Here is a 23,255-nt window from a genome sequence, read left to right as displayed (position 1 = left end):
CTACACACGGAAGACATCGTGGGGCCGTGCGGACCCATGTTTCTCAAAGAAGAATCCATACAATAACAATGTGGGTTCACACGGCCCCACAACGTCTACAGAAGGGTATGCACGTATTTCCTTTTTTGAGAAGCTTTAGTCCGCACGGTAATAATTAAATTTGAATAACTGTGTCAGCATGTACTCGGATTTATTATATTGATGATTAAATTACATATCTTACCCAACTCACATATAGCAATTAACTCTAGTTCAGTGCTGGTAACGCTGTACGCGTCCCCTTGGTAACAAGGAAGGCGCCTCTAAAAAAAGAGTGACATGAGACCCGTAAGGGTGTCTAAGCCAGCCCGGAAACGAGACTGCCTTCCGTATGCGCGCGCATACACCGCCATTTGCAATTCAATCCAAAGCTCAGCGCCAGTGAGACTGGTCGCATTTGATGTACGCTCCGGCTGTTTCAGCCGTTTTTGACTTAGTCTTTTGACTTTGTTGTTCCTCTTGGTATCTTCTTGCATCTGGACTTCTCTACTACTGTTGAGGTGAGATCGTTCTTGTTTTTTCTTGATTTTGGCAGCGTTGTTGGCCGCATTTTGGACTTGAGAAAATTTTTTCTTTTCTGCAAAATTTTTTCGTGAGTCTTTGTTGTGTCATGGCCGACAATGCCAAGAAGAGGTGTACGCCTAAAAAGGTAGCTGCTGCGCCCACTTCTTCTAAAGAATCTTCTAGGAAGACTAAACAATCCGTTTCTGGTGAAGATACTCTTGCAAAAAAATCTTTTGATGTGTTTGTTGATTTGCCCGCTAAGCCGGTAGACAAGACAGCGGCCATTTTGTCGGCGAAGCCGGTTGACAAGACCGCGCACGTGAATAAACCTGCTAAGGGGGATTCTCCCCCTGAGGTGCCGGGGTTGGCATCTGCTGATGTTGCTGCTTTGTTGTTATCTCTTAGTTCACAGGTGTCTACTTTAGCGGCCGAGATTACTTCGACGAGAGCGGAGCTTCGCTCTCTTCCCTCGGGTGTGTCCGGCGTCTCTTCGCTTGCCAGCGTTCGTGCGTCTCCTGCCACTACAGTCACGAGAGCGGAGGTGCATGCCTCTCAGGATGATGAGATTGTGCCGTGTCCGCTTTTGGGTTCGCATTCCGGCGTTCCTTCTCGTTCACAAGGTATGTCTGCTGAGTTAGTAACCGGGTTCTCCGGCCAAAACTCGGCACGTGGTCAGGAGCGAGTAGCCTCAGGCGCATGGCGGCCGGGCGAAAGTTCTTATCTCTCGGCTGACTCAACCCGCTTTGGCGGCCTTTCAGTGGGGAGTAAGAGCCCTGGTACACGTAAGGAAGTTTTACTGCACTCTGCTCAGTCTGGGGACGGGGGCGAGTGTGTGTGGCTTCCGACCCCGCCCTCTGGGCGGGGGGTAAACAGTAAAGCTGGTTCTCTGCTGGACGATGGTAGTCAGTACGGGGATCAGCTTCAGGATTGCGCAGAGGTGCAAGACGACTGTTTTGATGACGACGCTTCCGGTCAGGCGGAGGGCGTTGGATTCAATTTGCCGCTTAAGCTGTCTTCGGCTGTGGCCCTGGCTGCTACTACGGCATCTAAGTATTTTGAGGAAGCAGTGGTGGAGTGCAACTCTCAGTTGGTACCTCCACCGTCTGCTCTGGGAGACTTTCGGAGTGCTAAGGACGCTAGGTGTTCGCTCCGTTTCCGTGAGTCTCCTGCGGTGGCGTTTGAGATGGCTACGGTCTTGGCGACTTCGCGCTATCAGACGCTGTCCCAGTCCTCTATGGTGCCGCTGTTGTCACAGCATGGGGTTGCCCCTGATTCGGCTTTGCCGTACCTGGCTCAAGCAGGGCGGCAGGTTCCTGGTTCTGCTGTTCGGAACTTCAAACTTGCTTCTCGGCCTATCAGCTTGGTTGAGTCTTTTTCCTTGCCTAAGGCCGTGCTGCCGGTGACTCCGGAGCTGGCCTCCTTGAGAGAGGATGGGTATAGCAAAGACAGATCGGTCCCCTATTCAGAAGCTTCCCTGTTGTCTCTGGAGGAAACAGGGAGGTCTCTCCTGGAACTAGCCTCGGTTTCAGAATCGCTTCAGCGATCATTGTCTCGGTCTATTGCTACCTCTCTGGAACCTTTTGAATTCCGCTTTGATGCCTCGGCAGAGGATGTGACGACCCTTTTGGCTACTTTAGGCAAAGTCACGCAGGAACAAATGCATTTGTCAGCCAGGCTTTACACACATGCGGTTCTCTCCCGCAGAGCGGCCTTTCTTGCTGGCTCCAAGATCAGGGATAAAGGTACGATAGAGTCTCTCAGACTTTCTCCGTTTACGGAAGGGTCTCTTTTGGGCCGGGCGTCGTTTGACGCGCTGGAAAAAGAGACTCATGACGCTAGGGACTTGGCTATTGCTCGTATCGCGCATCAGGGTTTTTTTAAGTCGCAGAGCAAGCCACAGACTCAGGGCAAGACGCAGACTCAGGGCAAGACGCAGACTCCTTCCTTTGGGGGAGGCAAGGCGCAGAGTCAGAGCTCCTCTTCACGAGGCAGGGGGCGTGGTGCCCCTTATCAGAAGAGGGGTTCATTTGGTGGTTCTCGGGGGTCGGGGCGTAAGCCCAACCCCCAATGATGTCTTCCCGAGCTTTTGATCCCGTTGGCCCCCACCTTTGTGGTGGCGGGCAGCCCCTCCAGGGCCATCGCTACCTGGACACATTTGGTGTCCAGCGAGTGGATCGTGGGGATTATTCGTTCGGGATTTCGTCTTCTTTGGGCGGAGGGAAAGGCTCCTCTGTCCAGAATTCCGCCGCCTTTTCGGTTCCCGAGAGACCCGGAGGCCAAGGCAGCCGTACAGGGGGAAGTGGCATCCCTTCTGTTGAAAGGGGCTATCGAGGAGGTGCTCGATCAGGGGTCTCCGGGTTTCTACGGGAGATTGTTTGTGGTCCCCAAGGCTTCGGGGACATGGAGACCTGTCCTAGACTTGTCAACTTTGAACAAGTTCCTGCGTGTGGTGAAATTCACCATGGAGACTCCGGCCTCAGTGAGAGAGGCTTTGCGGCCAGGAGACTGGGTCACGTCTGTGGATCTGACCGACGCTTATTTTCATGTGCTCATGCACCCGTCAGACAAGAAATGGCTTCGGTTCCGTTGGGGGGAGAAAATTTTCCAGTTTCGAGCGCTCCCTTTCGGGCTTTCGCTCGCCCCCTGGATTTTTACAATGGTCATTCGTCAACTCTGTGCCCTTGTGAGGCAGGAGGGGGTGCGTCTGAGAGCCTACTTGGACGACTGGCTGATTTTGCACCAGGACCAGGTTCTTTGCAGCAGGCACACACAGAGAGTGCTCAGTCTGGCATTTCAGCTCGGTTTCACGGTCAATCGGGTGAAGTCGGAGTTGGATCCGTCACAGGATTTCTCGTATCTGGGGATGCAGTTCAATACTCTGGATTGGTCGGTTCGCCCGTCGCAAAAGAGAGTGGACAAGTTGCAGGCTTCTATCCGCTCTCTTTACGGAGAGAATCTGTCCACGGCCCGGGAGTTGTACTCTCTGTTGGGTCAGATGGAGTCCATGGCGCCTCTTGTTCCTCTAGGCAGAGTACACAAACGGCCGTTTCAGGCAGCTCTGCAGGCGCTATGGGACCAAACTTCGCAAGATTGGAATGCTCAGATCGAGTTGGGGTCTTGGTTCAGCCGGACCACAAGTGTTTGGCTTCTCCCCTGGGTGTCGCAGGGCGTTCCTATTGTTCCTCCGCCTCCTCAGAACAATCTGTTCACGGACGCCTCCCTGTCGGGCTGGGGGGCTCATCTTGCAGATCAGACAGCGTCCGGTGTGTGGAACGTCAGTCAGGCCTCTTGGCACATAAACGTTCTGGAGCTAGAGGCAGTAGCACTGGGCCTTCGGGCGTTTCTTCCTCTGTTGGAAGACAGTCATGTCAAGGTTCACACCGACAACATGACTGTGGCGGCTTACTTAAACCGTCAAGGGGGCACTCGCTCTCAGGTCCTCTCGGACAGCGCGTGTCGCTTGCTGACATGGTGCAGTTTGCACAACATTCTCCTGTCAGCGGTCTATCTGAAAGGCACTCTCAATGTCTTGGCCGATGCTCTCAGCAGAGGGAACAAGATCTTACACTCGGAGTGGACTCTCTCCCACCAGGCTCTGGAGCGCCTTTGGGCGCAAGTAAGCAAGCCTCCCATCGACTTGTTTGCGACGAGATACTCGACTCGTCTCCCTCTTTTCGTGTCTCCGTTTCCCGACCCTCAAGCTTGGGGGGTCAATGCTCTGGAGATGGACTGGACAAATCTGCAGGCTTATGCGTTCCCACCGTTTTGCCTTCTCGGCAAGGTGATAAGAAAAGCAGAACTAGAAGGGCCGGCGTTGGTGTTGGTGGCCCCTCTTTGGCCCAGCCAGCATTGGTATCCCGATCTGGTTCGCATGGCGGTTCGTCCGCCCATTCCTCTCGGGGTTCGAAAGGGCGATCTGTTGCAGCCCAGGTCGGGCATTCCGCACCAGAATCCTCAGGCCTTGCAGCTACACGGATGGATTCTGTCCGAGGCTCTCTGCTCCGGGCGGGTGCCACAGCTTCGACTTTGAAATTGGTTCAGCAGGCTCACAGGGATTCGACCAAGTCTGTATATGCTTCGCATTGGTCTTCCTGGTCCAAATGGTGTTTAGAGAACGGTGTCGATCCTCTGGCTCCGAGATCGATGCACGTAGCTAATCATTTATCCTGGTTGGCGGAACAGGGCGGTTCTCCTTCCTCTTTGCGCGTAAGAAGGTCAGCTATTTCCTCTACGCTTAGACAGCTTGGCCATAGAATCACTTTAAGTGGCGTGATAGCGAGTGTAATCAAGGGCGCCTCTCTTGATTTAGCTCGGTCAAAGGTACAGCTCCCGGCGTGGGACCTGTTTTTAGTTCTTCGTTTTTTGGCTTCGGATGATTTTGAACCTCTTCATTTAGCCAGTTTGGCTAACCTTATGAAGAAAACTTTATTTCTTGTTTTGCTCGCGACTGCTAGGCGAGGCAGCGAAGTGCACGCTCTCTCGGGTTTGGCAAAAGATATTGCCTTAGAGAAAGATGGATCTTTTACTTTGAAATTTCATCCGGATTTTTTAGCTAAAAACCAAAAACCTGGTCAGTTATCTCCTTGTATTCGTGTTTCCCCCTTGAGCAGCGTTCTGGCTCCGGGGGATCCTGATGTTTGTAATTGTCCGGTAAGGGCCCTCAGCAGCTACCTGGCTAGGACTCTACCGATTCGCTCAAAAACTCAAAAGTTGTTGTTCATCTCACTCAACACGGTGAGAGGGAAGGATATTTCGAAGATCACTCTGACTAAATGGGTTTCAAGCACCATTAGGCAGGCTTACATTTGGTGGCAAAGCCAGTCTGGCGATGTCAGAGCCGTGTTACCTCTTACTTCGTCCCGGACACATGAAGCGAGAGCTTGGGCGTCTTCCTTAGCGGTGCTTCGTTCTGGACGCCTCTCTGAAGTTCTTGCGGCTGCGTACTGGCGGTCGGAAGACATTTTCATTCACTTTTACCTGAGGGATGTAGCCTCAAGTCGTCAGGACGGCAGTTCAGCTTTGCCGTCCTTGGTGGCTGCAGGGCAGGTTCTACATTCTTAACGTGGTGAGTACCCGCCACCTATAGTAGCAATCTGCTATATGTGAGTTGGGTAAGATATGTAATTTAATCAAAAATTTTAGTAATAAATTTTCATTTGATTAATATACTTACCCAACTCACATCGTTTATTCCCTCCCGCCTCCCCGCTGTGGTGGGTGTTTGGGTCTAAAAAAAGGTGTGAGTTGGGCTTCGCTTTAGATTGAATTGCAAATGGCGGTGTATGCGCGCGCATACGGAAGGCAGTCTCGTTTCCGGGCTGGCTTAGACACCCTTACGGGTCTCATGTCACTCTTTTTTTAGAGGCGCCTTCCTTGTTACCAAGGGGACGCGTACAGCGTTACCAGCACTGAACTAGAGTTAATTGCTATATGTGAGTTGGGTAAGTATATTAATCAAATGAAAATTTATTACTAAAATTTTTGATTATATTTTTAGATATGATTTTAGGGAATTCATTTATCTTTATCCATGCAACCTGTGATTACTCCTGTCAAATTGGTGCTAAAAGAACAACCAGTCCGTTTTGTACTGTCTGGTTGGTAAATAGGCCCAGTGAAATTGAACACTTTATCTGTACATATTTATTATGATATATGCGTGTGGAAGGAGTGTGAAGTTTTATGCATACACCATAACAAAATCCGATGCTTTGCATTTGGTAAATAAACTGTTTGACTTGAATTAATAATTTAATTTAATTACTTCTCGCGGAAATTTAACCACGGCGTCTACGGAAGGGGATGCACCTTTTTGCTTCTTTAGAAAGCATGGGTCTACGGAAGGGTATGCATATTTTTCCTTCTTTGAGAAGCATGGGTCCTTGCGGCCCCACGATGTCTTCCATGTGTAGTCGATAACGATGTCGGGCGAAGGTTAAGCAAGTAAACAAAAGATAATTTTTCGCTTTTTCATGTAGTGGCAGTAAGTCTAAGCTTCACAGCATGTTTTTTTTGGGGGGGGGGGGGGGAGGGGGTGGGGGAGCAAAACATGAGCTTTGCATACATTAAAGCACTGCCACTGTTTCTTTCAGATCTTCCTTTGATATTAACAGATTTTGTGTCATATCTGTTCTTTTCAGCAATCCATGCAGCACATTATTTTGTGATCCTTTGGTTAATGATGAGTGTAATAGAGAAAGAAAGAAAGAAGGAAGGAAATGGATACAGAAAATAAGGAAAAAAGTAAAAGCTAGGCTGAAACTCATGCATAATTCATAGAGAATCTTAACCATACCATATGGCAGTGAAAGCTCTAGATCAAGTTCATGATAAGACATTTGATTTTCTTCGTTTTGTGATTGCATTGAGAAAGAGCTCATATGGTCAACTAGATGAATACCCGCTTCGCCGGGAAGAAGTAGAGCCGAAAAGCCGGCGCACCGTACGAAGGTTATAACTGGTTATAACCGGTTTGTCAGTGATGCGTTACGCTGACAGAGTCTTGGTTTTGTCTGACAAAGACGTTACACAAGCTGTTTGGTCGGTCCTTAGACGTTAGAGCGGTGACAACTATATAAGGAAACACATCGGTTAAAAAAAAAAGGGTCGTTGTGGCGGGGTAGTCGTTAGAGAGGGGGTTCCTTGTGAGGGGTTCCACTGTATATATATATAGATAACAGACGCATGACAGTAACTATGTCAAGTCAATTTAACAGAGGTCATGATCCAACATTCTGTTTGTCATCATTATGTTTGTCCATAAACAGAGAGAGAGCCCTGATAAAATAGTCAATAGTGGGAGCCGTGTCGTGTCTGTTTAGAGATTCTTTTTTCTATTTTGGGATTTTGCACGACAGGGATGGGCTCCTTTTGGCACATGCTACTAGCAGGTCACTTGTAATAAACTTTGATATTGCTCTTTATTTAATTTGCCACTGATTTTGGTTGGTAGTATAGGTGTATTTCACAACTGTCCCCCTTCTTCCTGTTGTCAAACACTACAATCATTTCTTTTTCACTCAGTTTTTCTTTGATCAGAGGGATGGATTATATGCAATTACATCAAGTTGATTTGAGGAGATGCTTCAATTTTTTTTCGGAGTGAGCAAAGACATTAAATATAATATAGACTGTCTTTTTTGTCTTTTTTCATTTGCATGCTTATTTATCTTTCTGTGAACAGGTGGGATCATTCCAAACGTTTGTGAACGGGTTCAAAGATGCTGATTTCTGGTTACGACGATTCGACAGTGAAGCCTTGCCAGAGTCCACTGCAAATCAGTTTCAACTTCTCTTCGAGAAATTAGTCGTTCTTGATTACATCATCCGCAATACAGGTGAGACTTGATAGTAATAATCAGAAGTGATTCAAATTATTGCCCTTTGTCAGCAATCATCAGAATGGATTGAAGTTATTACCCTTTAATGTCAGAAGTTACAGAACATGTTCGTCACTCGACTGCCAATCACTTCCTCTGTCTTAATTATTTTATGTTTACTTGGCTAGATGGTGGAAACCAAAGAGAGGATCTATCTTGAAATGTGAACATGAGATATTTGGACATTGTTAGGAAAACACAGAACACTTCTTCTCTAATTGTTTTTGTAAATTGTGTCGTAAGATTTATTGTGTAATAAGATAGCTGTGTGGTTACCACACACATATGCATGAAAAACAGATGAATGAAGGATGGCCTAGCCTCTCACATAATTTTGAAAATAGGTTTGGTTGTCCAAATTATGGAATAGAGTGATGAATCATGTTATCCATTCAGCCTGAACCATTTGGACTGATGATCAGTCTTAGTTGGAAGACTCATACCTAAATGATAAACCATGCAATTTATTCCTACTTTCTAGGACAGGAAAACTGTTGATAGCTAAAAGTAACACCATAGTTTCCAACCTGTTCTGCGCTTCTACTCCCTATAATGCTGAGAGGTTTGTGAGTGATTAATGCTGTGACACTGTTGTGTTCACTACATTGACCATGGCATGGTTTGATTGTTGACAGACAGAGGCAACGACAACTGGTTGATAAAGTACGACCCAGCCTCCACTGCCGCTCCCCCAGATACCCCGACCACCCCTGGTTCTGACGCCATACAGGATGCTGTGAGTGAAGCGCTCTGTTTTAGAAAGATGCATGAAAACAAAGAAAACAGTTGTCGAAACATAAGTTGCAAAATTATCTTATTTTCTTGTGACGCTTTTCACTTGGGCATTTTGTGGTGTGTGAGCTACATGCGGTTTACTTTGAAAGACTTCATTTTTATCCCCTTGATGAAAACAAATCAGACAATGAAAGCTTGTCAGTAGTGTCATATCCATACCCAAATACCACCACCCATGCTTGAATGTGCGAATGCGTGTGTGAATCAATTACAACCAGATTTGATGAACTTATGAGTAGGGTGTACATGTATCACCAATTTACATGGCACAATAACTGGTGCTGTCAGCTAGCCTACCAATCAGACTGAACCACAAGTCGATCATCTGCAAATAAATATCAACCATTGGCTGCAGTCTACGCGGGCTTTTCCATAGGCAATGTTACTAAAAATTGAATAAGGAATTCTGAGAAACTGTTCAAGGGAAGTAACTTACTTGTGCAGCAATCATGCAAACCTTGTTGCATATTACAGAACTTCTAAAATTTAAGATAAATGATTTAATCATTGCAATTTGGTAAAAAATGTTGGTTTTAGTAAGGGTTTAAAATAATAATGGAAAGATTAGTAAAAAAATTCTTTGCTTGCCTTAGGGCGCGAACCCGACCATTGTTCTATTTGGCCGCCCTGGTGGTTGAGTTGTACAATGACTGTTGAAATCTGTGTCAAATGTCATAATGTAATAAAAAATGCTAATAACATTAATATATTTATCCATTTCTGTTATTTATTTTACGATAAAACCCTCACAAACATGCACTCTTTTGGTGTCTCTACCAGCTGCCTAAATATGAGCTTTAATTCAGCTTCTGGCGTCCTATATATTATGGCTCAAAGAAGGGAAATCCAATGTTCAATTAATACATAACTTTTTATTGAAAATTGCTGCGGTGACTATTCTTAGACCTTAGAATCATTATTAGACCTCTGAATGTCTCCGGATTTTCTTCTAAGGCCAAAAAAAAAATAGTCTGTTTACGGTATCCCGACCGACCCTATTTTTTCGCGCGGCCCTAGACTTTTATTTGGCATTTGGGGGGGGGGGGGGGGGGGGGGGGAGTCTGTTTTTTTTGGCCTATATTACCGTAAACAGACTATTTTTTTTTGGGGGGGGGGGGGGGGGGCTAAAACAAAACCAACCCCTCTTGTGCAAAAAACAAGAGTAAAGGTAGGAGTTTCAGCCCATGAATGCAGAAGAAAAGAAGAAGTAATGTTTGAAACTTGCTTGTGCAGGACCAGGACCAGGAATGGAGTATTGTGAACAACCCAGAAATCAATGTTGCTGCCATCGACAATGGGCTGGCCTTTCCTTACAAACACCCAGATGAGTGGAGAGCTTGTGAGTATATTGTGTCATAAACGTTATACTTTCCTATTTATCATTCTCACGCGTTGTCACCTTTGTTCTTCTGTTCCTATCTGTCAACACTCTAGTACCATCTGACCGACTAGGCTTCTGTGTAGAAAAACTCACAACTTTGAATTTCACACTTTTCTTTCATTAGTGTATTAAAAAAAGGCCTCTGCAACTGGACTAGCACAGATTTATGAACTGTCATTTTGGCCTGATTCAAAATTGGTCTGAACATTTTAGGCTGTATCTGTTTAAATCATCGCAGTCGTGTGTATCAGATCTATACAAAGGGAACAAAATCGCTTCAGATTGCTGTTGCTCCTTTGTTTACAATATCCCTTTGGAGAACAAAAATTGTAAGGGGCAATTTAAGCTTAAGAGTGTCTTCTCTTTGCTTCACCTGAATGATGGAAAATCTTCCGAGCGTGCTTCCAACTCCAAGGAAAAGGGACATAATTGTCACTTTTAATATTTTGTCAAAATAATATGATAATGTAAACGTTTCTTGTTGCTTTTTACATTTAGTCAAGTTTTGACTAAATGTTTTAACGTAGAGGGGGGAATCGAGACGAGGGTCGTGGTGTATGTGCGTGTGTGTCTGTGTGTGTGTGTAGAGCGATTCAGACTAAACTACTGGACCGATCTTTATGAAATTTGACATGAGAGTTCCTGGGTATGAAATCCCCAGACGTTTTTTTCATTTTTTTGATAAATGTCTTTGATGACGTCATATCCGGCTTTTCGTGAAAGTTGAGGCGGCACTGTCACGCCCTCATTTTTCAACCAAATTGGTTGAAATTTTGGTCAAGTAATCTTCGACGAAGCCCGGACTTCGGTATTGCATTTCAGCTTGGTGGCTTAAAAATGAATTAATGACTTTGGTCATTAAAAATCTGAAAATTGTAAAAAAAAAAAAAAAAATTTTATAAAACGATCCAAATTTACGTTCATTTTATTCTCCATCATTTTCTGATTCCAAAAACATATAAATATGTTATATTCGGATTAAAAACAAGCTCTGAAAATTAAATATATAAAAATTATTATCAAAATTAAATTGTCGAAATCAATTTAAAAACACTTTCATCTTATTCCTTGTCGGTTCCTGATTCCAAAAACATATAGATATGATATGTTTGGATTAAAAACACGCTCAGAAAGTTAAAACAAAGAGAGGTACAGAAAAGCGTGCTATCCTTCTTAGCGCAACTACTACCCCGCTCTTCTTGTCAATTTCACTGCCTTTGCCGTGAGCGGTGGACTGACGATGCTACGAGTATACGGTCTTGCTGAAAAATGGCATTGCGTTCAGTTTCATTCTGTGAGTTCGACAGCTACTTGACTAAATGCATGGGTGGGAGTTCCTCCGTCTCAGACGGATTTCCGTCTCAGAGAAATTTTGACAATTTTTTTTGTTTTTTGTTTTTTTTGCGGGTTTGTTTCGTTTCGGTTCGAATTTGTAACTCAATTGTTTCTAATGCTTGCCAGGTCCCTAAAATTTTTAGTTTTTGTTACTTTTTGTATCTCCAACAAGGTTCTTATTTATCAGAATTAAACTCAGGAGAGGCCAGAGAAACCCTTTTAAATTCATAAAATTCGTTTTCGGCCGGGGGCCTTCGCCCCCCTGGACCCCCCACCAGGGCGCTGCCCCTGGACCCCGCCGGGGCCTTGGCGGCCCCTGGACCCCGGCATTAAAAAAAGTTCAGTCTTGGAACAATTTTGGGCTCCCACCCATGGAAATGTTGTATTTTCGCCTTACGCGACTTGTTTTCTATTACTAAAGTAAAACATGCTGCTGAATTTGAGTTCTTTGTGGGTGTGTTACAGTTAGATGATGTGAACCTTATCTCAATATATGTACGTAATAACATCATTTGTCATGATTTTTCCTGCGACAGACCAGTATCAATGGTCACTTAGATCATGAAAATGATAAAAACTAGTGTGAACCGTAGCTCAAATCATAGCTGACCTTTTATTCAACCAATCAATCAATCAATATGAGGCTTATATCGCGCGTATTCCGTGGGTACAGTTCTAAGCGCAGGGATTTTTTTAAATTTTATTTTTATTTTTATGCAATTTATATCGCGCACATATTCAAGGCGCAGGGATTTATTTATGCCGTGTGAGATGGAATTTTTTTACACAATACATCACGCATTCACATCGACCAGCAGATTGCAGCCATTTCGGCGCATATCCTACTTTTCACGGCCTATTATTCCAAGTCACACGGGTATTTTGGTGGACATTTTTATCTATGCCTATACAATTTTGCCAGGAAAGACCCTTTTGTCAATCGTGGGATCTTTAACGTGCACACCCCAATGTAGTGTACACGAAGGGACCTCGGTTTTTCGTCTCATCCGAAAGACTAGCACTTGAACCCACCACCTAGGTTAGGAAAGGGGGGTGAAAATTGCTAATGCCCTGACCCAGGGTCGAACTCGCTTCTGAGCGCAAGTGCGTTACCACTCAGCCACCCAGTCCATTATTATGATAACTCTAGTTTATTATTATATTAATTTACAAAATGTATGATAATTTTGTCTGTGACAGACCCATATCACTGGGCGTGGTTACCTCAAGCCAAAGTTCCGTTCTCCAATGAGATAAAAGAGCAGGTGCTGCCACTGCTGAGCGACATGAACTTTGTACAGGATCTGTGTGATGACTTGCACGATTTGTTCAAGGTGAGACCATGTGTGTGTTTGTCTCATTTGCAGTCTCTCTTAATTTTGTTTGTAGGTACACTGGAACCCCCTTTTTAAGAACTCCACACATCAGCTAGAAAGAAAATCTTGCTGTCTGATTCATCTGTATTGTGTGTTTTGTGTTGTATTGTGTTGTGCTGTGTTGTTTATTGTGCAGCTTTCTGTGTTTTTCTTATGTGTGTGGTGTGTGTGTGTGTGTTTGTGTGTGTGTGTGTGTGTGTGTGTGTGTGTGTGTGTGTGTGTGTGTGTGTGTGTGTTTGTGTGTGTGTGTGTGTGTGTGTGTGTGTGTGTGACTAACGCCAGGAGATTCTGCTTTATCATTTCTGAGTTCACTAAGCTGTACAAACCCCTGGCGACAGCTTTCAGAAATGTATTTGTTTTTAAAGTCATTAGCGTATCCTGTTCATCTTGAATATATATATATATATACAAGGACAGCTGAACACAAATGTGCTGGCTCTTTGCTTGCCTCAGAGAAATATTACTGCTATTGCATCATCATCTTCGTCATCATCATCGTCGTCATCATCACCGTCGTCGTCGTCATAATTGTTATTTTCATCATCACACAAATGAAGTTGTGACGTTATCTCCCTTTTGTTGAACTTCTGCATACAGTCAGTAGTACAAACCAGAGATCTAAGTGTGGAAAATCAAAGAGACAGAAAAACAAAGAGACAGAGTGAAACCTATGCACCCCCGAATATACAGTGTGTATGTAACAAAATGACTGCACCCCCGAATATACAGTGTGTATGTAACAAAATGACAGTGCTTTTATAACGTGTAAAGTCCTTTAATGTCTCTTTGCACAAACAGTTGAGGCCTAAGAAAAAGGTAAGACATTTCTGCGGTTGATAATTCCCTGTGAAAGCATTTCATTTTGGGGGAATGTATATTGAAATTTTTGTTCTTTTAAAGAAAAGAAATAATCAGAAATTGGGATTCGAAAAATCATTGTCACATTTTGTATTTGCATGATGGGGATCGACTTTGTTTTGGTCTTTATTTATGAGCTAAATTCTATGCATTAAGAATGAAGCCTTTATGATTATGATATGTTTATGCATGTTCAATTTATAACGTTTTTTGTGAAGAGCTGTTACTTATTACATAGCTTGCTCAGTTTCTGTTGCTGTTTGAGGCTCAGTACTTCCTGTGTAAACAGTTTGGCTCACAACCTCAGATATGTCTGGCATTTATCATAGAACAAGACTGTCACTTGGACATACACCAAAAATCAACATTCTCACTGCTTACTGTGCAGAGTGAGAATTTCCCCATGAGAGAATTTTGCACATTGACACTAATGTCAGGTAACTACATTAATTTATTGCGAAATGCTCGCCCTACACAAGAAGCACCCTGGCTGTTGATTTTTGGTATGTGTCCAAGGGGAGGGGTGTTCGTATCCCATGACCGGCACGGTTGGCCTAGTGGTAAGGCGTCCGCCCCATGATCGGGAGGTCGTGGGTTCGAACCCCGGCCGGGTCATACCTGAGACTTTAAAATTGGCAATCTAGTGGCTGCTCCGCCTGGCGTCTGGCATTATGGGGTTAGTGCTAGGACTGGTTGGTCCCGTGTCAGAATAATGTGACTGGGTGAGACATGAAGCCTGTGCTGCGACTTCTGTCTTGTGTGTGACGCACATTAAATGTCAAAGCAGCACCGCCCTGATATGGCCCTTCGTGGTCGGCTGTGCGTTAAGCAAACAAACAAACCAAAAAATCATATCCCATGGAAAAGCCTGGCCAGAACTGAGATGGTAAGCCAAATCATTTACACAGGAAGGACTGTCTTTAAAGATGTTGAAACATGCAACCTTGTCCGTTTTTTTATGCATCCTGAATATTCAAATTTTTGTGTTCTATCTGCAGCATGACAAAGGTTTTGACTACCATACCTTTGAAAAGCAGATGTCGGTCATGAGGGGACAGGTTAGTTGTTGTGGACTTAATCAAATCCATTTTTTCATTCAAAAACTTGAAAGCAGCTGTCCTGAGAAAAACAAATGTTTAGGTTAATTGGTTTTCCTTGTTGTTTCCATTGACTGTGTATTACTCTTGTTTTTGTAGACCTGAGATGTTAGAAGCATAATGCTGTGGTAACCAGTAAAATATGGAGAGAAAACAAATTGGTAGAATCAAACAGGCAGTATAGCAGTCTTATTTCATAAATTAGTTGACAACAGAAATCACAGTGGTATTGTTCAGCTGTTTTCACAATGTTCCTGGTCTACAATCCTTGTACTGTCAACTTATCTGCATTCTTGTTTGAATGAGCTGCTGTTTTAGGACAGTCGTCACCCTTAATTCAATTACACACAGCTGTTGACCATGAAATAATATAATGCATTCCGCGCCGCCAGCTGTTCGCGGCAAATTTGCATAACTTTGCAGTAGTGAAATGGTTTGTTTTTGAAAGGCTTAGGGTTATGGTGTCTCCCTAGGTCGGTTCATCTCAGTGAGCTGATTATTCGTGGCTCAGTGTCTGTCTAACTGAACATTTGGGTGATCTAGCCTGAACACTCCATCTGGATTACCTCCCTTACTATACTGCAGCTACTCAAACAGTGGCTATACATTTCTTTCCTGTAAATTGTGCCAGCTGTGATTTGGAATGAGAAAGCAGCCGAGGCAATAAGGCAAATATCATAAATCCACAGGGATCTATTAAAAAAAAATCCCATTGAAAGAACACTAGAACGTTTGCACTGCAGTGAAACTAAATATTCATAGCTCTTTGAACGAAACCCTTGGTTTTGCGACTTTTTATTCGAAACTTGCTTGCAAGGTCTGCTTCCTGATAAAAGTTTCGTGACTTCTGATAAAAGTTTTGTGACATTAAGGTGACACTTTGATTAATTTCCACCAGTTATGGGCTGCTTGCACTTGGTCAATGGAGAATTGAAACTGTGCAGCTATCCATAGTGTGTGAAATGGGGATCACCACATCAGTACCTTTGATACTTTTTCGTAATATTAATTGTTAAGTTTATATTCAATCATCATTAAGGATTGTGAGGAAGGGAGGCTTCTCAAATTTTTGTCAGATGATTTCTTATGAATGGTAATAAAATCCCTTGTTATCACACTCGTTTTGACAATCCAAACAGATTCTGAACCTGACCCAGGCTCTGAAGGACAACAAATCTCCGGTCCAACTGGTTCAGATGCCAGTAGTCACGGTGGAACGCAACAAGATGAAGTTTGGACGCACTCGAGCGGACAGCGACGTATTCACGCAAAGCTTTGCCCACAGAGCTCCGTTCTTCTCATGGTGTTGATGTGATCTCGACCGGATCATTTGCTCTACAACTCGACCAGGAGCTGTTTTCTCTGTGATTTCTTTCTCAGTTCAGTGTGCTTTTTCACTTGTTTTTACCCACAGTGAGGAAGTCGGTGTGTGCATGTACAGCGAGCAAGGATTCCAAACTGTACATACTGTTGGGGCAGATTGAAAGGTAAACATGTGATAGTTTGGCGATCTCTCGTTGTGTCTCTTTTGTCCTTTTTATTTTTATGAACCTCTTGGATTAATCTTATCTCGGTTTGTTTTTTGTATCTTTTTTTCTCAGTCCTGTATAAGGTTTGTGTTGCAGGTGTAGTTTTGATCGAAGATAAGAATGTACTTTTCCGTTATTGACACAGGACAGGAAAACTGATACTGTTGAAAAAGTTACCGATCAGCTCCGTTCTTCGTGAATGTCCGTTTATTTTGTAGAGAGAATTTTGTCAAGTCAAACCTTGTTGACGATATATTTCAATGTTCTTATTTTTCATACTTTCTAGGACATTGAAGGAGAGATCCAGTGATTTGTGTATAATTTTTTTCTGTAAATCAATATTCAATTACATGTGAAAAATGAAATCTGATTGATCCAGCCTGTATGCTTTGGTATGTGACCGACTTGTTAGGTTGTTCTGATATATTGAGGCGTGATCTTTTCTTGTGCGGGTAAAAACTTTACGTTGAACTGTTCCAATATGCGTTGACATTCCATTGTAGCTTTGACTTTTTTGCAATGTTTGTTACATTGTAAGGATTTGTTGCCTTTCATTGATGTGTTTAATAATGTCTGATGGTCATGCATTTGTTGGAAGTGTGTCTGTGTGTGTGTGTGTGTGAATGTTTGCGAATGTGTGTTTTTTTAGAATGTGGGTGTGAGGATGTTAATAAAAAATAAAAATTGTAAAGAGGGGATAATCATCAAAAGTTAACAGAAAAGGAATTGAACAGTTCATTTATATTCTAGGTAGTCTTGAGTATCCCTGTAGATCGATGAGTTATACTTGGCCAGTACGACGACTCAGGAGCTAGGTTCAACAACTAAGGGTGTGTAGAGCCTTGCTTGTGGTGGGGTTATTGCTACAGTAGAACCTATGTATAACGACAGCCAAAGGGACTCACCAAATGTAGTTGTTATAGACAGATACGTGGGCACTATAAAAAGATGAATTATATAGAAATACACTCGTTGGGGATCCTTTGGGATGCTCAACGTGGGCAGGTACCGTAGGTGATCGTTATCAAGGTGTTCCCCGGGGCAGGTTCCACTGTACATGGAGTTAGAATTGAGCTCCAGAACCAGTACTTAAGATTTGCTTTGTTTACGATAATCAGAAAATGTGCAGATTCAGAAACAAATACTACACCCTTCAAAAAGTCTGACATGTTGTTGAGCATGCATGCACTCACAGGGCCCCTTGGCACATCCGTCATCCAGAGGAAAAAAATCAGGAGTTTTAGACTTCAGTAAAGCCTCTATTTGAAGTATTTCGCATTCTTATATAATCTTCAGCCCTGAAAGTCCAACAAATGGTGTACTCGCCTTTGGTTACTGATTCTGAAAATTTACTAACCAGAGAGCAAACTTTACTAGCAAAGCCAACAATTTGTTTCAGCAACTTGACTCGCATTTGGCAAGTAGATGAAGATTTCTACTCCCCAGTTACATGTTTTTACTCGTAAAATACTCGCCACTTTCAGGCCTGTTCTCGTAATTTCTGCTTAATAAGATTTTGACAGGGCAGTGGGTTACTTGTCAGGTGGATTGATGCATGTTTGTATCAGTATTTGACATGGTCAAGATAATTTGCACTGGTTTATGGCACTGTGAAGTCTACAGTAGTGTCTGAAGACTGAAGAAGAATAAATGCAGACACATTTGTAAAAAGAAAAATGGAATATTTGACCAGTTGAGTCTTCCTACATCCATGCTTATTTTTACTGATTGATGTCTGAGTATTTGTGTAATCTGTGGCCGTTTGAAACTGGAATCTTTAGCTGTCATTCAGGTTCTGGTTACTTGCATTTACTTCTGAGACCATGGTATTATACATGTATAACAATAGGTGAAGAAGTAGTGTAGTTTGTATTTCATTCATTCTTATACATTGAACAAATGTGTTCTATGTGAACCATATCCTGCGTTCATTGTGTAAAAGGCCGTTGCATTGGCTTAGAAGACTGAGAAATAAGGGAAATACTCAGTTTTTCTGCACTGAGCGATTATGTAGAGGTTACATGCCGAGTCTCAGTGATTATCAAAAATAATGGTCGAAGTTAGCGGATCATGAAAAATGCGAGCTTTAGCGAGCTTTTTCATGACCGCGAACTGAGACCATTATTTTTGATAATCACTGAGACGAGGTGTGTAACCTCTTTATTCCTCCTTTCTTCAGTTATTCAAAGAAAAGAGGAGGTTTTTTGCGAAAGTTTGATCGAATCCTATTCACTCAACCAGTCAACCTGCGCAGGCGATCGATTAATGCGCGGTTGTATAGTTCCGTGCAAATCATTCCATTCTGTTAACACTTCTTGTCAGTTTTCCTATTTTGGACTAAAATCAAGTACACAGATATGCTGTTATTCTGCTGTGGCGGCAAAGGCAGATATTGTGTGTTCTGTATATGTTTTGGTATCGGTTAGGATAATGTTCTTTCGTCAAATGGGACTAGCAGACGAACTTTTGCACCCGTGTTCCAACGTTAAAAACTGTATGAAGTTAAGTTTTCTGGGGAAAATAGTGTATGAAACCGCTTTATGTTGTTTAAATTGATGAGATGTGTGCATTTGGTTGCGTGTGATCTGTTTATTAAATGAAATATTGTTGAAAACTGACCGTCGGATTGCAGTCTGTGTGTCCCGCAGTGGGGCACTGCGGTTATGAAATTAAAGGCCCCTCCTGTTTTTGGAACCGCAGGAGCTTTCTAGTTTGCTGTTAGGTAGATTTTTGGTTCCTCTTTCCTGTCATGCTCTCTTTTTCTTCATGAATTCTTTTCTTTTTTCTGCCTTCTTGCTCATTCACCTGTATTTTTTCCAAAAATCTCTTCTCTTGCCGCTTGTCTCGCGATTCATGTATAGTTTAATCTGTTAGTGTTCTGATGTAAGTCCAGCAGTAGATAGGTTAAGCCTATTTTAACATACTGGAAACTGGTAATCTTCCAGTAGGTATTAATTTAGTTTTACTAAAGCCTGCTGGGACACAAGTAATGGGTTAGTGCATTTGTAAACAGGAATCGCCTGACAAGTGGCCCCCTTCATCCCCCCCTTCCTCGTCCTGATATGGCTCTGCGTAGTCGGCTGGACGTTAAGCAACAAATAAACAAACAAACAAACAAATTGCAGTCTGTTGTCGAAGAAACTGAGTGAAAAGAAGGGGAACTACTCTTGTCGCTAGACAAAGTATGAGTTACTTGCCTTGGGAAATTGCTTGTGATGAACGTCTGATCTAGATTCAGAAAACAACCGAACTCATGGATTTTATATGGAGATTCATGTGTTCAGGCCTGTAGTTGTTAATTTAAATGCGGTATGTTTGTATTGTTTGCTCCAGAGATGTATACTTCGTACATTAGAGCGTTCGGAACTTTTCAGTCGCAAAAAGTAGTACCGAAACAGAACAACCTCTCAACCCATTGCACTATCGAGGATTCAGGCTGTTGCTGGGTCGTTATTTGTTTGGTTGCTGGGTCATTATCGAAAAATAACTACCCCTACAAGTTTACAGAGGTAAAGAAGCAGAGGGGGGAATAACATGAAGTTTCTGTGCTTTCTCAGTTTTTAAATTGCAATACAATAATGATGGTTGTGTGAGTGTTTGGTCCTAAAGCATTGAAACAATGTGTGGAAATCAGATAAAAAAAACTGTGGTAGGTGTGAACAGCTGGATGAAACCACCAGTGTCAGCTCTCAACATAGTCAGCAAGAAATGTCCATTCTGTTCAAGAAGCAGCCGGGCTGTTGAGTTTTGGTATATGTCCAAGAGGAGGGATGCTCCTGTCTCTTGTATGGTGGTGGTGAGCATAATAGTTACACGGGAAGGAGTGTAGCTTTAAACCAGAAGAAAACTTTCAACAATGGCAATTAACACAAATACTGGTTCATGGTTCATGTACTTTTTGCACAGAAGAAGTGAGAGACACAACAAAAATGTTTTGAGATTATTTTTGCATGCAGAAATGTCATACAGTGATACCTGCGATGTGGGGCCCCTCTCATGAGAGGACACCTCCCTTAAAAGGACACATTCTGGGGTCCCTTTGTCTATCATCTCTACCAAAATATACCTGTCATGACAGGCCACCTTGAGATGCAGGGACACGTTTAGCTGGTCCCAAGGGTGTTCATCGCAAGTACCACTGTAGTATACTGCTGAGATAGCCTCTGTCTTTATTGAGGGATGGGATTCTGAAGAAATAGTTTAGCCCTTCATCTGATTGCATGTTACGGACTTTGTTGCTTCTAGTCAGTAAGCCTTTCTTTCTGGTTTGTTTACAATGTAAACATTATGTTGATAGGCTTTGTAAAATTTGTTCTTGCTGGATTGAAGTCTAAAACAATATAATGCTCAAAACGTGTGTCATTTTCATTTCGACTCGGTGGCACATGTAATGATAGTTAGTGAGGAATTTTGTGATTGGGGTCGCAAGGTTATGCTGTAAATAATTCTGTGTAGTTATAAAAACGTTTGATTTGCTCCAGTTCTGTTTGGTTAATTGTTATGTTGATTGTAAGTACTACATTTGTACTGACATTTGTTCACATAGTCCCATGTTGTATAGTGCGCTCTTTATTTGAGAAACAAATCAGTTGATTCATGAGAAATTGGTTTTAAGTGAGTGGAAATTGTTTTGATCTTCAGGGCTTTGGTATCCCGTGTTTTTTCCTCTTTTGCATTCCCGGATCTCGTGTGTATGAGTGCTGGAGTATATATTGTGCTACGTTGCAAGCCCCTGGAGCAATTTTTTGATTTGTGCTTTTGTGAACAAGAAACAATTAACAAGTGGCTCTATCCCATCCTTTCCCCGTCGCGATATAACCTTCGTGGTTGAAAACGACGTTAAACACCAAATAAAGAAAGTGCTGGAGTATTTAGTTGCAGACACTAGCTCTGTTATGTGTTGAGTGCTTCGTAGATGAAAATGTTCCAAGATTCTTCAGTAGAGCGTAAGCAAAACTGACAGTTGACAATACAGAATGTGGTTGCATTATTAAAAATTTGCAGTGAGGAAAAAAGGGGATAGTTTGCATTGAACATAATGCGATTCTCGTGCATTAAAATCTGGAGTGTTTGGTTGCCAACACCAGCACTAATGTGTATCGATTGCATCATGGTTGAACCCCCCCGCGGGTTAGGCGGAAGAATTTACCCGATGCTCCCCAGCATGTCGTAAGAGGCGACTAACGGATTCTGTTTCTCTTTTTACCCTTGTTAAGTGTTTCTTGAATAGAATATAGTCAATGTTTGTAAAGATTTTAGTCAAGCAGTATGTAAGAAATGTTAAGTCCTTTGTACTGGAAACTTGCATTCTCCCAGTAAGGTCATATATTGTACTACGTTGCAAGCCCCTGGAGCAATTTTTTGATTAGTGCTTTTGTGAACAAGAAACAATTGACAAGTGGCTCTATCCCATCTCCCCCTTCCCCCGTCGCGATATAACCTTCGTGGTTGAAAACGACGTTAAACACCAAATAAATAAAGATCATGGTTGAAGATGTTTGGATACTTTGATGGAATGTGTGGACAACTGATGGTAAACATTTTGAAATGTGCTTGCTGTAATTGGAAGTTTGTTTAAAGAAGAAAAAGAGGAGCGTTGGACAGAAAGAATAATGAGAGAACGATGCACAGCATCACAGGTCACTGAAGACATTATTCAAAAACATTTGTTCTTGGACATGTAGTTGAAAGAGCTTTGTATCATTTGATTGTGTCATATTTAATCAGATTTGAAAGTTAACCAGTTATGACATGCATTGGAAGCTGGTACTTACACGGTCATATATATATATGAATTGTTCTTCAGTACTGGTGACAGAATGGGGGACAACTGGTCCAAATTCAAATCTCTAGCTTTGTTTTTGAAATATAGCTTTTTATAAAGCAGAAATACTGTAGTATCTGATTTAGAAAAGAAAAAATCACTGGTTCACATGGTTCCTACATAATCTAACTTTTAAAGCTGGTTCTTGTGTGTCTGTGTGTATGTTTGTATGATGACGATAGGACCCGAAACGGCTGCACGGACTGAGACAGGAATTGCAGAGAATGTTCTTTGCCACTCGAGTCGTGTCATAAGGTTCTTTTGGAATAGCAAATTTGAAAGGATTCTTCAAAAAACGGCGGAAAACATTATAATATACCCTGTGAGCTATCGAGGATCCTCCCCGTCTGGGCTGTCGAAACATGGTCTTGTTAAAATACGTTTTCAAATGCGGTTAACGGGGAGATACACTCGAAGCACATTTAGCGAAGTTATGTTGCCAAATCATCAAAGATCAACATTTCACTACACGGATCGATGCACACAGTCGAAATAGATGTGACTTTCACACGACCGAAGACTACTTACTAGCAGACTAGCAGACGACAAGATCTAAATATTTAGATCAGTGTAAGAGCAATCCGTTGAAGAACAGTTACTCCGTTTATTCGTCTTCAGTTAAGCTTATTTCCCCTGCCATAAGTTTCCTTGCAGATCTGCAGTCGCGTAGTGAAATGAACTAGTGTCATCGGAAGATTCTTCTCAGTCAATGATCAAAGCACAGTAAGTTCTATGCTGACAAAAGTCACTTTCGGACAACACGACGATTGACTTAATTTATGAGCCCAAAGGTAACAATATCGACAAGAATGTACGCATTTGACATTAAATGAAACATTCATAGACAGTTTCCAACTCACCAGATCTGCCAAAGAGCCGTCATTCGTGAAAAAACGATGATTTTAATCAGACAGGTATCGGAAACAAGCCTTGGTCACCTGCGTTATTCCTTCCAAGGCGACGTGACGGCGCCACATTTGTTTGTTTATGGCTGTTTATCGCGAAACAACACAGTTGAAATTTGTGTGTAAAATACCACAAATTTGTGGTGAATCAGTTCGTCATCTGCGTTTCGATTGTAATTAAGTCAGATTGGAGTTACTTTGAATCGAAGGCGAGGGTAACCTGCGTTATTTGT

General features: G+C 42.7%; 1 protein-coding gene across 2 annotated transcripts in view; it reads left to right on the top strand.

Moving 5' to 3' along the window:
- The window catches only part of LOC138982234 (phosphatidylinositol 4-kinase type 2-alpha-like), a 39,162-nt gene extending 17,281 nt beyond the window's left edge, over window positions 1-21,881 (top strand). For both annotated transcript variants that reach the window (XM_070355469.1, XM_070355470.1), the window contains exons 4-9: window positions 7,727-7,880; window positions 8,558-8,658; window positions 9,951-10,056; window positions 12,634-12,767; window positions 14,666-14,725; window positions 15,904-21,881. In XM_070355469.1, coding sequence (XP_070211570.1) covers window positions 7,727-7,880; window positions 8,558-8,658; window positions 9,951-10,056; window positions 12,634-12,767; window positions 14,666-14,725; window positions 15,904-16,074 — 726 coding nt within the window. In that variant the 3' untranslated portion in view covers window positions 16,075-21,881. The remainder of the gene's footprint in view (window positions 1-7,726; window positions 7,881-8,557; window positions 8,659-9,950; window positions 10,057-12,633; window positions 12,768-14,665; window positions 14,726-15,903) is intronic.
- The last annotated feature ends 1,374 nt before the right edge of the window (window positions 21,882-23,255 follow it).

Source organism: Littorina saxatilis, linkage group LG12, assembly GCF_037325665.1.
Source record: "Littorina saxatilis isolate snail1 linkage group LG12, US_GU_Lsax_2.0, whole genome shotgun sequence".
In the NCBI taxonomy this organism is placed as follows: Eukaryota; Metazoa; Mollusca; class Gastropoda; order Littorinimorpha; family Littorinidae; genus Littorina; species Littorina saxatilis.
This window is presented reverse-complemented; position numbering and strand designations above follow the sequence as displayed.